Below are 14214 nucleotides of genomic sequence, written 5' to 3'. Positions count from 1 at the left end.
CAGGCATCCCTCTCTCTCCTCCAGCATCCCTCTCCTCCAGCATCCCTCCACCCATCCCTGCATCTTCCCACCTCCATCTCCGTCAGTCCAGCTTCCAGGACCGCCCCCTGCCACTCCCCCCTCCCCTCTCCGAAAGGGTTAACTGTGGGGAAGGGCCGGGAGTCCCCGGATGGTGATGTCAGCGTGCGGGAGAGAAAGGACGAGGTGGCGGGGGGAGGCGGAGAGGAGGAGGAGGCGGAGGAGAGAGGGCGCGTGGGGGGGCGGGGGGGATCTCGGCCTGCAGCATCCGCCGGCCCCGCACTTCAGACCCCCCCTGCAGGGGGAGGCACAGGAAGGGGGGGGCCGGCCAGGGTCGGGCTGGGGAGGGGGGGCCGCGCAGCCCCCCCGGCCATGCTGACTCCAGGGGACTGACCCCCCCGGCAGCCCCCCCTCCCCCAGCTCTGCGGCCCACCGACTGGGGGGGCCAGCCCAGCCCCCTGGGGACCCCCGGAGAAGTGGGAAGCAACCGGGGGGGCCGGGACGGAGGTGTCGCCGGCCCCCACCGGAGGAACGGGGCCACGGGCCGCAGGGGGGGCGGCCGGGGGACCGGTCGGGCCGGGACCAAGGGCACCATGTCGTCCGGGTCCAAGGAGGGTGGCGGGGGCTCCCCCGCCTACCACCTCCCACACCCACACCCACCCCAGCACGCCCAATATGTGGGCCCCTATCGGCTGGAGAAGACGCTGGGCAAAGGACAGACAGGTGAGCCCAGAATCCAAGCGGACACCTGGGGCGGGGGCGGGGTGCAGGAGGGGGCAGAGGGCGGGACCACGGGTATTTAAAGGGCAGACCCCTGGGCCCCTCATAGAATAGGGGCTTGGGTCCTGAGTTCCAAGCGTCCACAGTGAACGGATGTAGGGACTCTGACTCTAGGGCCTCCAGAGGGCAGGGGTCTGGGACTTGTGGGTCCGGATTCCTGTGGCTCAAACAACCCTATTGGGGCAGATGTTGGAGGGGCTCCAGGAGCAGTGGGGAAGCAGGCCCGTTGCGGGTGTCGGGCCCCGGCTGATTCTGCAAGCTGAGGCAGGCGGGTGCTGCAGTACAGCCGCAGGCAGGGTGGAGGAGCGTCCATCCTGAGAGCGGCTGGTTCCCGGCCCCTCTTCTCAGGCTCAAAAGGGGCCGGAGCCCCGGGCGGGCAGCAAGCTGGAGCCCTAGGGTGTGAGGTCGACCGCTTTCCTCCCCATTCTGCACGGTGTGCAAACAGGATGGAGAGGCGGGCTCTAGGAAGCTCAGCTCCCAAGAGTGGCCCTGGAAAGCTGGGTTATATTCGATTGTTGCTAAATGCTGACCGTAGCCACAACCACCTCCTTCTGGGCAAGTGGGTGTAGGTGACCTGGGAGCCGGCCAGGCTGTGGTCCCAGGTCCCTATGAAGCCGAGCCCCAGGCCTGAGAAAAGAAAGGGAAGTCAGACTTTACATCCTGGTAGTAAGAGCATGAAGTGTTGTTGACCTCAATTCATGAACTATGGAAGGAGCCTGGACTCCTGGATCTGAGGGAGGAGCGCAAGCGCCAACTCGGAGTTGTCTGGGGATGGAGGGCTGAGATCTGGGTTCCGGGGACTGAGAAGGGGATACATGTCTGAGCTCTGGGTGAGTTAAGGACTCTGAGGAATAGGCAGGGATCCCTGTGGGGGGGGGGGCTTGGAATTTGCACGCCGGTGGCCATGATGGCTGTTTTGTAAAGATAATGGAAGGGTCGGGGTTTGGAAAGAGGTGAGGATGGGGAGGCTTGGGGAAGAAGGAAACTTGAGAGTGTGTATTCTTTGTGAGATTATGGGGCTTCTGATGGGTGGGTTGAGAGAGCCAGGAGACAGACCTGGAGAAAGAGAATCTGGAAAGATGAAGTTGGGCAGACATAGCAGAAGGCCAGAGAGTCAGAGTGAAAACCTGGGGTGGAGGGGGGCTGGTGAAGGGGTAGGCAGAGGGCAGACAATCAGAAGAGAAGTGGGCAGCAGAAACAACGGGAAGGGAGATGTGCTTTTTGGGAATGTCGGATGCCAGCCACTAGCTCAAATGCAGGAGATTCAGGAAAGAGGAAAGATAGCCAACCCGGGTGGTAGGGGAATGGGGGGAGGGAAAGGGGGCTGGGGGTAATTGACAGCTTAAGAGCTGGGGAGAGATCCAGGAGAACACCCCATATTTATTTTAAATCCGACCTCCAGGGCTGGTTAAACTTGGGGTCCACTGCATCACGGGTCAGAAGGTCGCCGTCAAGATCGTGAACAGGGAGAAGTTATCGGAATCGGTGCTGATGAAGGTTCGTGTGTGTGTGTGTGTGTGTGTGTGTGTGTGTGTGTCTGTCGGTCTGTCTATCTGTCTGTCTGTCTGTAGCAGGAGTCCCCTTTGGTGTTGAGGGTAAGGTAGGGAGGTCATGCTGACCCCTCCTTGTGTCCCTGACCCCTCAGGTGGAGCGGGAGATCGCCATCCTGAAGCTCATCGAACACCCTCACGTACTCAAGCTCCACGACGTCTACGAGAACAAGAAATATTTGTAGGTATTTATAGCCGCCCAGCCCCTCCACCCTCCCTCCCCATGTTAGTACTCCAGAGACAGGACCTAGTGTACCCCGGCAAAACTCAAGCTTGTAACTCAGCTGGTGTGGAGTGCTCCTGTAGAATGCAGGAAGGCCCTGAGTTCAGCCCCCAGCACTTCATAACCTGGATGTCTCAGCTCTAGCGAGGTGAGGATCAGAAGTTCAAGGTCATCCTTCAATACGTAGCTGTGACGGAGGCCAGTGGGGGCTGCTTGTGACCTGGTCCAGCCCCTTCCCTTGGTTATAGGAACACACTGCACACTCAGGACTGGTGCTGATAACAGTACAGCAGGACCGGGGTGGTCCTGAGTGGAGGACAGAAGCTGAGCTTCTTGCTACTGCTCTTTCTGCCTCAGGCTCCTGGATAAATGGGATTGCCAGCCTGTACCGAGCCCAGCTAACTGCCTCTTCGGACTCCCTAAGGCAGTTAGGGTTAGTGTTAGCTTAGTAAACCCAGAAATTCCCACTTTAGGACATCTGGGGTCACTCCTATCCCAGCATCACTTCCTCCGATGCCAGGGCTGGCCTCCTCTGGAATCCTGAGTCAGTATCACAAAAGTCCATTACCAACCATCCCGTTAAGATGGGGGTGGGGGTCAGCGTCTGGACGTCAGAGAAAGACTCTTTGTCCAGACTCTGGTGGCCCGGAGAACAGCTGGGCTGGAAAACAGGAGAGGGAACAGGGCTCACGTTCCCCCTACCACCACCCCTCCCCAGGATGTAGAATGAAACCACTCCAACATCTGCCAGATCGGTGGGACAGGTTTCCCCAGGCTGGAAGCAGTGCCCAGTGCCAGGTTCTCATGGGAGTTGTGGGAGCAAGAAGTCATTGTCTACAAAGTTGATGGTTACCACTCCTGCTCTACCATCATGGCTGAGAGAGGGCTCATGAGAGTTTGGGGTTCACACGGGAATCTAGTAGGCCAGTAGCTCAGAAGTCAAGTTTTTTTTTCCCCCCCGGAGCTGATAGGAACTGGATGGAGGTTTAATCTTTCAGAGCCTGATGGGATTTGGAGTGTCTAGAATCCAGGTGGCTGATGGGAATTGGGACTCTCTATGTTCCAGAGGCTTATGGGAAGTGGGAGGGGTTTTTGTTTTGTTTCCTTTATAAACTTCTTTGAATTAATGGAAGTTGTAGTGTCTCTTTGCTGTGTACTGTAATTGTTGCTGCCCAAGAATGAATGGGAACGTGGGTTTATTCAAGGCACAGGCTTGTGAGAATTGGAGGTTTGGCCTGGGGGTGGGGGTGGGGCGGAATAATGTGCTAATGGGAATAGGGTCTTTATTTCCCAGAGTTCCGTGGGAATTGTGGTTTCCGACCTCAGGTGCCAGTGGCAGGCACTGTTTTATCTCCAAAAACAACCCAAGAGTTTCCTTGGGAATCTGTGCTACCCAGGGACTAGTGAGAAGTGAGTTTTGGTTTCCTAGAGACGTGTGGATATTGGAATCACTTCTCCTAGAGGCCGGTGGCAAGTAGAGTTGTCGCAGTTGAAATCTCTTCCTTGCAGAGAAACTGGGGAAGGTGTGGCTTCACTGCGAACGGTAAAGGGAGACCAGGCCTTGGTCCTTCACATGCCCCTTCCAGCCCTCTGCCCGTCTGTGTCTTTCAGATACCTAGTTCTGGAGCATGTCTCTGGTGGTGAGCTGTTTGACTACCTGGTAAAAAAGGGGAGACTCACCCCCAAGGAGGCCCGGAAGTTCTTCCGACAGATCGTGTCAGCGCTGGACTTTTGCCATAGCTACTCCATCTGGTGAGGGGACAGCTGGAGGGGGAGAATGCTGAGGTGGCCCAGGAGGCAGGTTCCTGCAGCCGCATGGAGGGCTGAGCAGAAACCAGCGTGGTTAGCCCTCAACCCTAGCCTTTTAAAAACTCCTAGTATTGTAACTCAGACCATACCGTTTACCCTTTTGAAAACGTGTACAATTTTGTGGTTTTAAATATGCTTTCAGTTCTGTGAGTGGTTGCTATGTAATTTCAGGCCTCTTTTTTTTTTTTTTTTTTTTTTTTTCAAGACAGGGTTTTTCTGTATTGCTTTGGAGGCTGTCCTGGATGTAGACCAGGCTGGCCTCGAACTCACAGAGTCCCATCTGTCTCTGCTTCCCGAGTGCTGGGATTAAAGTCCTGAGCCACCACTGCCCGGGCAATTCTATCTCTTGTATTTAATCCTGGGGTCTCTTTTAAGTCAATAACTGTGTTTGATGTGAGTTAAGAATTGGAATTCGTGTTTCTGATGTATGAAATATTCCTGCAAAGAGGTATTTCTTTTCCTCGATGACTCCAGTCCAGAGAAAGATATAAGCATGCAGCATTTAAGGTGAAGAGTACATACCTGCAGTCCTAGCACTTGGGAGGCAGAGGCAGGAGCATCACTAAAGAGTTCAGCACCAGCCTGGGCTACTTAGAAAGACCCTCTCTTGCCAGGCACCATGGTGCACACCCTCAGTCCCATCACTCGAGAGGCAGAGGCAGGTGGATTTCTGAGTCTGAGGCCAGCCTGGTCTACAAAGGGAGTTCCAAGACAGCCGGGACTGTTACACAAAGAAACCCTGACTTGAAACACACACACACACACAGAGAGAGAGAGAGAGAGAGAGAGAGAGAGAGAGAGAGAGAGAGAAGATCCTGTTTTTAAAAACAGGCTAAAGATATTATTTGGTGGTTAGAGCATATAATGCTCCTAGACAGGACCCAAGTTGAAGTCCCACCATCCATATCTAAAGTCTCACAAAGGCCTGTAACCCCAGCTCTGGAAAGATGAGATGCCTCTGGCTTCACCAGACACCTGCAATCACGTGCACATTCACACACACATATGCACGCACGCACGCATACACACACTTAAAAGTTAAATCTTTTTCAAAGGCACCTAATGCAGGCTATTTAAATTAAGTTCAACACCTTTTTGAGCAGCCAGGGTATCAAGCCCTGGCAATGAAGATTATAGCCTGTAGGGGGCACTGTTCAACGTGTTGTGTGTGACCCACTTTCTGACCGCTCCAAATAGAAATTGCAGAATTCTATGGCCCCAGCTCCCTCCAGATTTGACCCTTAAATCTTAAGGCGTTTAGTCCAGTAGAAAGGTCCTGAGGAAAGGAACCAGTTGCCTACTTTTGAGTGGCACATTTCCCCCCCCCAATTACTGTGCTGGTGATACACACCTTTCGTCCCAGCACTCAGGAGGCTGAGGCAGGTGGATCTCTGTGAGTTCCAGGACAGCCAGAACTGCATAGAGAAACCCTGTCTCAAAAAAAAAAAAAAAAAAAAAAAAAAAAAGTTAAAAAGTAAAAAATTTCTTGATGTGCTCCCACATAATGCTAACAATAACAGCAGCATTAATAATTAATAATAATAGCTGGGTGTGGTGGTGTACACCTTTAATGGCAGCACTTGGGAAAGCAGGTAGCTCTCTGTGAATTCTAGGCCAGCCTGGTCTGTAGTGTAAGTTCCAAGATAGCCAGAACTACACAGAAACCCTGTTTCGGGGGGCGGTGACTTGATATGGAAGTATTTTTATTTTTATATTTATTGGGGATATTAAGCAGGACAGAGTCTCATAGTGTAGCCCAGATTGGCCTGGCCCTCATACCAACCCTCCTGCCTTGGCCTGCAGAGTGCCAGAGTTACAGACAGACCACACCTGGCTGAGTTTTCTTTTTTCCTTTCTTTCTTTTCTTTTTCTTTTTTCTTCTCTTTGTTTTTTTTGAGCAGGGTTTCTCTGTGTAGCTTTGGAGCCTGTCCTTGAACTCGCTCTGTAGACCAGGCTGGCCTCAAACTCACAGAGATCCGCCTGCCTCTGCCTCCGTGAGTGCTGGGATCAAAGGCGTGCGCCACCAACTCCAGGCTCCTAGCTGTGTTTTTATATTTCTCTTTTTTTCCGAAACCGTTTATTTGTGTGTTTGTTTGGGGGAGGCACAAATGCCATGACCCACATACGGAAATCAGAAGACCAACTTTCGGGTTCTCTGTGTGTGTTCTGGAGTTCAAACTCAGGTCATTAGGATAGACAGCAGGGGCCATTACCTGCTGAACTATCTCAGTGGCCCAATTTTTATATTTCTACTAACCAGTTCAGTGTGGGTGTGGTTGTACATACCTGTGGAGGGAGAGACGGGTAGATCTCTGTGAGTTCCAGGCCAGCCCAGGGCAACATAGTGAGACCCTGTCTCAATAAATAAATAAGTAAATTTTAAGTCTTGGATATAGAGATGGATAGTGACGATGAGCACTGGCTGCTCTTCCAGAAGACCTGGTTCCAATTTCCCCCACTACACAGTAGCTCACAACCATCCACAGCTCTGGTTCCAAGGGATCCAACATCCACTTCTGACTTCTTCAGGCACCAGACGTTCGTGTGATGCCAACACATACAATGTAGACAAAGCACTCTTATAAGGGGCTGTCGAGGTGGCTCAGCAGGTACAGGAGCTTGCAGCAGGGCAAGCTCAGTGCTTGAGAGGCAGGAGCAGAAAGCTCTCTGGTATTAGCGGGGCAGCTAGCTAGTCTAGACATACTAATGAGCTCCAGATAAAGTGAGAGACCCTGTCTCAAACAGCACAGTGGAGGGCAAGGGGGAAGACACGGGATGTCAACTTCTTGCTTCCACATGCATGCACACGTATGTGTACATGCCCATACACAGAAAGGCATGACGAATCAGACACAGTGATATATGCCTGTAACCCCAGTACCTGAGAGAGTAAGGAAGAAAGATTGATTCAAACTTGAGGTCAGCTTAGGGCATATGTCAAGACATTGTAGCATAACCCTCCCTCTCTCTCTCTGTCTCTCTCTCTGTCTCAGTCAGGCTTGAGAGCACATATTTGTAATTCAGAATATGGGAGACAGAGACAAGAAAACCAGGATTTCAAGGCCATCCTCAAATCAGTGTGAGGCTAGCCTGGGCTACATGACAGCTTGTCTTTAAAAAAAATACTAGAAGTGTCTCACTGCAAGAGGGAGTGAGGGCTGGAGAGATGACTCAGCGGTTAAGAGCCCTGGCTGCTCTTCCAGAGGACACAGGTTCAATTCCCAGCACGCACATGGCAGCTCACAAGTGTCTGTGACTACAGTTCCAGGGGGCCTGATGTCTTTACATCAATGCACATAAAATGAAAAGGGTGGGGGGGGTGGGGATGGGCTCCCCTGGGGGCAGCTGAAGCTGAACTTCACCTGTTTGTCTCAGTCACAGAGACCTGAAGCCAGAGAACCTGCTGCTGGATGAGAAGAACAATATCCGGATCGCAGACTTTGGCATGGCATCCCTGCAGGTGGGGGACAGCCTCCTGGAGACCAGCTGCGGGTGAGTGGGAGGCCCAACCCCTTCCTCCCTCAACCCCTTCCTCCCCAGACTTCCTGGGAAGGGCAAGATGCTGGCCAGGGCTCGCACACACCCTCATACCACTCTCTCTGTCTCCTCTTGCCTCCAGGTCCCCCCATTACGCTTGTCCAGAGGTGATCAAGGTGAGTGCCGGGGGAGGGGAGGTTAAGAGAAGAGTGGACAGAGATGCAGTTGAAATGGCACCTTTTGCCTTCCAGGGGGAGAAATATGATGGCCGCCGGGCAGACATGTGGAGCTGTGGGGTCATCCTCTTCGCCCTGCTTGTGGTAAGGTGCCTTTTGCTGCTGTTACCGCCGTATTTTTAGAACCATGTCGCCCTAAATGGAGCATAGGACCTTACGTGCATCCTCAACTCCAGAATCACCTCCTAAAAGACTGGGTGTCTGTGAGATCACTCACATATCTGTGCACACGTGTGACTGGATGTATATCCATGTGAGGGTGTGTGGGTCCTTGAATTATGTGTTTCTGAGAGGGCTCTCCAAAATATACGTGTGACCTCCCAAATAACCTGTGTGGGTGTATGTGGGTGTGGGTGGGTGGGTGAATGTGTGAGTGATCCCGTGAATGTAAGTATATGTGTGCAATCTCCCACATGTGTGGGGATTTATGGAGACAGTAGTGGTTCCCAGCATTCCTCATGCTGTGCTGAGCCCAGCCATAAAATTGTTTTTGTTGCTACTTTGTAACAGCAGCTTTGCTACTGTTAAGAATTGTAATGTAAATACCTGTGTTTTCCCATGGCCTTAGGCTTCAGCTGTGAAAGAGTCCTTCAGCTCCCCTCTCCCCAAAGAAGGGTCAAGTCTCCCAGGTTAAGAACCTCTGTGATAGAGACACAAGCAGTGTCTCATATCTTCCAGGCTAGCCTTGAACTCATACGTAGCCAAGGATGGCTTTGAACTCCTGATTCTCCAGCCTCTGCCTCCCCAGTGTTTGGATCACCACTGTAGTTGGTTTGTGCAGTGTTAGGGTCTGAACCCAGAGTTTTGCATACTCGGCCTAGAACATTCCTCCATCCCTGCTGGCCCTCTGTTTTGTCTAATGAATATCCTCAGCCCCATGGTCATTTCTCCCAGAAGCTTCCCAGAGCCTCCCTCTTTGCCCTCCCTCACCCCTGTCCCCTGGTTGGATCTTGCGGTAAGTGCTGCTCTCCCCAGCCGGATGGTCACGGTTGTCAGTATGCATTTTGCTGCATGATTTTTCAAGCCTTATCTCCCTTCTTTGTCTATCATGAGCTCCTTGAGGTCGGGACCCATATCAGTGGCTTTCATCTTTGTACATTTGTTCAGTTGACTCATCTTTGAAGACCCAGGGTTGGCCTGTCACGAACCTCCTAATGTAGCATGAATTAATAACTAGCTCAAAGCAGACATTCTTCTGAGCATTTTTTAAGGTTTACTTTTTATTTCTGTGTGTCTGTGTGTATACATGGGTATCTATGGGAACAAGAAGAGGGTGTCGGATCCCCTGGAACTGGAGTTATAGGTGGCCTTTTAGGTGGGTGCTGGGAACTGAACTTGGGTTCTCTGGAACTAGTTCTTGTAAACCAGGCTGGTCTCAAACTCTCAGAAATACGCCTGCCTCTGCCTCCCGAGTGCTGGGACTAAAGGTATGCACCACCACCACCCAGCTGTTTTAAGGCTTTTTTTTTTTTTTTTTAAAGTTTCTTGGAGTAGCCCTGGCTGTCCTGGAACTTGCCCTGTAGACCAGGTTGGCCTAGCACTCACAGAGATCCACCTGCCTCTGCATCCTGAGTTCTGGGATTAAAGTCATGTGCCACCATTGCCCAGCTAAGATTTGTTTATTTTGATTTTATGTATATGAGTGTTTTGCCTGCATGTGTGGCTGTGAAGTGTGCTTGCCTGGTGCCTGAGGATGCCAGAAGAGCAGTCTGAAATCCCCTGCAACGGAATTTCAAACAATTGTGAGACACCATGCTAATGCTGGGAACCAAACCCAGGTCCTCTGCAAGAGCAGCAAGTAGTCTTAACTGCTAAGCCATCTCTCCAGACGCAGTTTCTAGGTGTTTTGAGACAGAGTGCCGTGTGATCTGGGCTAACCTGAAATGTAGCTTCCTTGGATTCCTTTGCCTCCTTCCCATGCCACGGGGACACGGTGCTGGCGGTTGAACCCGGGGCTTTGTGTATGCTGGGCAAGCTCCCCGCCACCTGGCCTAGATCTTCAGAGTCTCCCCTCAGTTTTTGTTGTCAAGTGGGGAAAAGACAGACTTCAAATGTCTGCTCCCTTCTCTTGGACAAGCAAGTCACTTTCTTTCTGTAAGCCTAACCGGGCAGTGGCACGCGCCTTTAATCTCAGCATTTGGGAGGCAGAGGCAGGCATATCTCTGTGAGTTCGAGGCCAGCCTGATTTACAAATGAGTTCTAGGACAGCCAACAAAAAGAATACAGTACTACCAGTTGTGGAGATTAAATTAAATGTGAGATCCAGTACTGTAAAACAGACAAGCAACAAAAAGCTCATCAAAAACAACTTAGGGTAATGGCTGGTTGACCTTGATAAAAAAAGAGGGTGCGGGCTGCGGGTAGAAGGAACCTAGCTGGTTTTTACCCAGATGCAATAATTCACTATTGCAGTACTCACTAACTCACTGTTCACAGTGATTATATAAAATTGGCGCTTCCGACAGTAATGAGGACCAGCTGTGATGTGGCTGATATTTTTAATCTGTCCCATAGCCTTTCCCAATAAGAACCCCACATCCCTTCCATAGAGGCGAGAAGCTGAGGCTCACTGCCAACGAATCAGGCAGCAGAGCCAAAGGTGGGCTTTTTGACTCCAAGACCAGCGGTGAGGTGTCCTCTTCCCATCTTCCTCCTCCCTATATTCTGTCCACGCCCCTTCCATACAAGGGACAGCCATTTAAAACCCTCAGAAAACTCTGAGACTCACGGCATCATCTCTCCCCAGAGCCTCTCCAGCTCCTAGGTCAAACCAGACTCCCTTCTTGACCTGTCCCCAATTCTGATGATCATGTCATCCCATTTCAGCCTGCATTTTTCCCTTTTGTTTCTCCATTTTTTATTTATTTAAGTTTATTTACTTTCTTATTTTATATGTATTGGTGTTTTGCCTGCATGTAAGTCTGTATTGGGGTGTCAGATCTTGGAGTTAAAGATAGTTGTTAGCTGTCATGTGGGTGCTGGGATTTGAACCCAGGTCCTTTGTTTGGGAAAGCAGCCAGTGCCCTTAACCGCTGAGCCATCTTTCCAGCCCCTCCTTTTATTCTCTTATTTTTGCTGTTTTTAAATATTTATGTAGTCATTTGGCGTGTGTGTGTGTGTGTGTGTGTGTGTGTGTGTGTGTGTGTTATATGTGTTTGTGTAGTGTCTTTCTATGTACTCCAGGATGGTCTCACTACGTAGCCCTGGCTGGCCTAGAATTCACGTATTAGACCAGGCTGGCCTCAAACTTGCAGTGATGTTTTTTGTTCTTTTGTTTTTTAAACATGTATTTATTATATACACACTGTTCTGTCTGCATGTGGCCTACACACCAGAAGAGGGCACCAAATCTCATTGTAGATGGTTGTGAGCCGCCATGTGGTTGCTGGGAATTGAACTTCTAAGGTCCTCCAGCCACCTCCCAAATTCTGGGATTGTAGGCATGTGCCACTACACCTGTGCTGGGGATCTAATCCAGGCCTTCATGAATGTTAGGCAAGCGCTCCACCAACTGACCTCCATCTCCAGCCTTGTAGGTGAAGATATCCAGAGTGCCCTTCCTCCCTGCTTCTTGTGCCGTGCTGAGGGTGAGATAGGCTAAGACGTCATCAGCACTTGGAACCTCACCTGGCCAGTCTTAAACGCCACCTGAGGCCGTGGTCCTCAACTGTCCTAATACAGCTCCTCATGTTGTAGTTACCCCAACCATAAAAGTCCTTTCGTTGCAAGCCAGGCGTTGATGGCGCACGCCTTTAGTCCCAGCACTAGGGAGGCAGAGGCAGGTGGATCTCTGTGAGTTCAAGGCCAGCCTGGTCTACAGAGCGAGTTCCAGGACAGGCTCCAAAGCAATACAGAGAAAGAAACCCGGTCTCAAAAAGCAAAAAGAAAAGAGTTTTTTCGTTGCTACTCCATAACAGTAATTTTGCTATTGTTATGAATCATAATGTAAATATGATTCTTAGGTGAGGCCTGTGAAATTGTGAAAGAATCGTTTGACACCCCCCTCACACACAAAGGGGTCCGTGACTCACAGGCTGAGAACCATTGGCCTAAGGGGTCTTGATAATGTCTTGCACAGGGGGCGCTGCCCTTCGATGACGACAACCTGCGTCAGCTGCTGGAGAAGGTGAAGCGTGGTGTCTTCCACATGCCGCACTTCATTCCTCCAGACTGCCAGAGCCTCCTGAGGGGGATGATCGAAGTGGAGCCCGAGAAAAGGCTCAGTGTGAGTTGTTCGGGACTGGCAGGAGAGGAATGGTCCCTGGGGTGGCAGAATTCCCAGGGGAGTCATGGGATTAGTTCCTGGAGCCTGCCTGTAAACCCTTGGATGGATGAGTTCACTGGTTATGCTGCAAGCCCAGCGAGGTCCAGCAAAACCTCAAACTTACAAACTAGAGAGGAGGCGATCCAAGGTTGGCGAACCAGGGAGTCTCAGGCCTTGGGGAGGACACATGTTGGGATTTGGCAGGGGCTGAAAAGGCTGGCACTGTGTATGCGGGAAAACTGCCACCCAAGTTCTTAAAAGTGGTCAGTCTTAGGTGCACATAACGGTATGCTTCACTACCACCGGAGGAAGACACAATGGGTCATCTTGCCTCTGGTTGGGGATTGGATGGGTCAGGGACCTCCCAGAGTCAACCCTAATCGATTTTATTTAATTGCTCTGTGTGTATATGACCTAATTTCTGCTTCTCTGTGACCCACCCTTTCACAGCTGGAACAGATTCAGAAACATCCCTGGTATCTGTGAGTAAGAGGGAATTGGACAGTTGGGTACTCGAGGGAGGGAGGGAGGTGGAGAGTGGGATGCTATGTTCCTGATGGGTGGGGTGGGATGGGAGGAACTACAGTCTCAAACGTATGAGTCTTGGCAGAAGAGAACAAGGCTGAAGGAATGCCAGACCAGAGGAAGGAGGGAGCTAGGGGTCCAGGACTCTTGAGTCAGAGAGAGAGGACTGGGGTCTGAGGGAGGAAGGCTAGGGTCTGGGCTCCTGGTCTGAGGGAGGAGAGCTGAATTCTGATTGCCTGGGTCTGAGGAAGTCAAGCTGGGGATCCAGACTCTCCAGGTCCTAGGAGGAGTAGTCTGGACCTAAGCCTAGGATGATAAAGGCTCTATTATGGATGCTGGTTTCTCCAAAGAATTTCTGCACCTTTCCAGGGGCGGGAAACACGAACCAGACCCTTGCCTGGAGCCAGCCCCGGGCCGCAGGGTAGCCATGAGGAGCCTGCCTTCCAATGGAGAGCTGGACCCTGACGTTTTGGAGAGTATGGCGTCTCTGGGGTGCTTCAGAGACCGCGAGCGGCTGCACCGAGAATTGAGAAGCGAGGAGTAAGAGCTCCCCAGACCCTTTCACAGGCAACCCCCCCACTTCATCCGTTGAATGGGTTATGGCAGTCCCCTAGACTGCCTAAAGGGGGCGTACCGCATCCAGGCTTAGGGAACCAACAGACTAGAGGCATGGCTTAGAGTTGGCATGCGCCGGAGCAGTTGTGATCTGGAGAGAAATGCGCTGAGCAGGCATGGAGGATGTCTGCATTACGTAGAATTTAATGCGTACTTAGTAAGTGCCCCGGTGTTAGCTATTATTACTATCCTGGAACTCACTTTGTAGACCAGGCTGGCCTTGAACCCACAGAGATCCATCTGCCTCTGCCTCCTGAGTGCTGGGATTAAAGTCAAGCCCCGCTCATCATCATAATCATTATTATTACTATATTTATTTTTTTATGGGAGGAGGGAGCGTGTGTGCCAAGGCATGTTTATGAAGAACAGAGAACGACTTGGCAGGAGTTCGGTTCTTTCTTCCTACAATGTGGATCCCAGGGATCCAACTCAGTGGCAAAGCACCTTCATCTTTCTCTCCAGCCCTGGGCACTGATTTCTGACCTCAGTCCTCCCTTAACCGCTTCCTTCTTTCCTGTCTCAGAGAAAACCAAGAAAAGATGATCTACTACTTGCTTTTGGATCGGAAAGAGCGGTATCCCAGCTGTGAAGACCAGGATCTGCCTCCGCGGAATGATGTTGGTAAGAAGGCGGATGGGGCATTTCAGTTCCCAGGATTCCCGAGGGAGGAGGATGCTGTAGGCCCTGGGCGTCAATGCGTAGGCAGCTAGCCGGTTT

At 51.5% G+C, this 14214-nt stretch overlaps 1 protein-coding gene across 1 annotated transcript in view; it reads left to right on the top strand.

The window, feature by feature from the left end:
* The first annotated feature begins 239 nt into the window (after positions 1 to 239).
* Positions 240 to 14214, top strand: part of Brsk1 (BR serine/threonine kinase 1) — a 23747-nt gene continuing 9772 nt past the window's right edge. Inside the window, exons 1-11 of the mRNA XM_051207212.1 lie at positions 240 to 741; positions 2201 to 2295; positions 2444 to 2529; positions 4183 to 4323; positions 7756 to 7872; positions 8000 to 8033; positions 8109 to 8177; positions 12172 to 12318; positions 12808 to 12839; positions 13252 to 13422; positions 14021 to 14118. Coding sequence (XP_051063169.1) covers positions 612 to 741; positions 2201 to 2295; positions 2444 to 2529; positions 4183 to 4323; positions 7756 to 7872; positions 8000 to 8033; positions 8109 to 8177; positions 12172 to 12318; positions 12808 to 12839; positions 13252 to 13422; positions 14021 to 14118 — 1120 coding nt within the window. The 5' untranslated portion in view covers positions 240 to 611. The remainder of the gene's footprint in view (positions 742 to 2200; positions 2296 to 2443; positions 2530 to 4182; positions 4324 to 7755; positions 7873 to 7999; positions 8034 to 8108; positions 8178 to 12171; positions 12319 to 12807; positions 12840 to 13251; positions 13423 to 14020; positions 14119 to 14214) is intronic.

Source organism: Phodopus roborovskii, unplaced genomic scaffold (assembly GCF_943737965.1).
Source record: "Phodopus roborovskii unplaced genomic scaffold, PHOROB, whole genome shotgun sequence".
Taxonomy (NCBI): domain Eukaryota; kingdom Metazoa; phylum Chordata; class Mammalia; order Rodentia; family Cricetidae; genus Phodopus; species Phodopus roborovskii.
The sequence above is the reverse complement of the archived record's forward strand: the minus strand, read 5'-3'. Positions and strand labels throughout refer to the sequence as shown.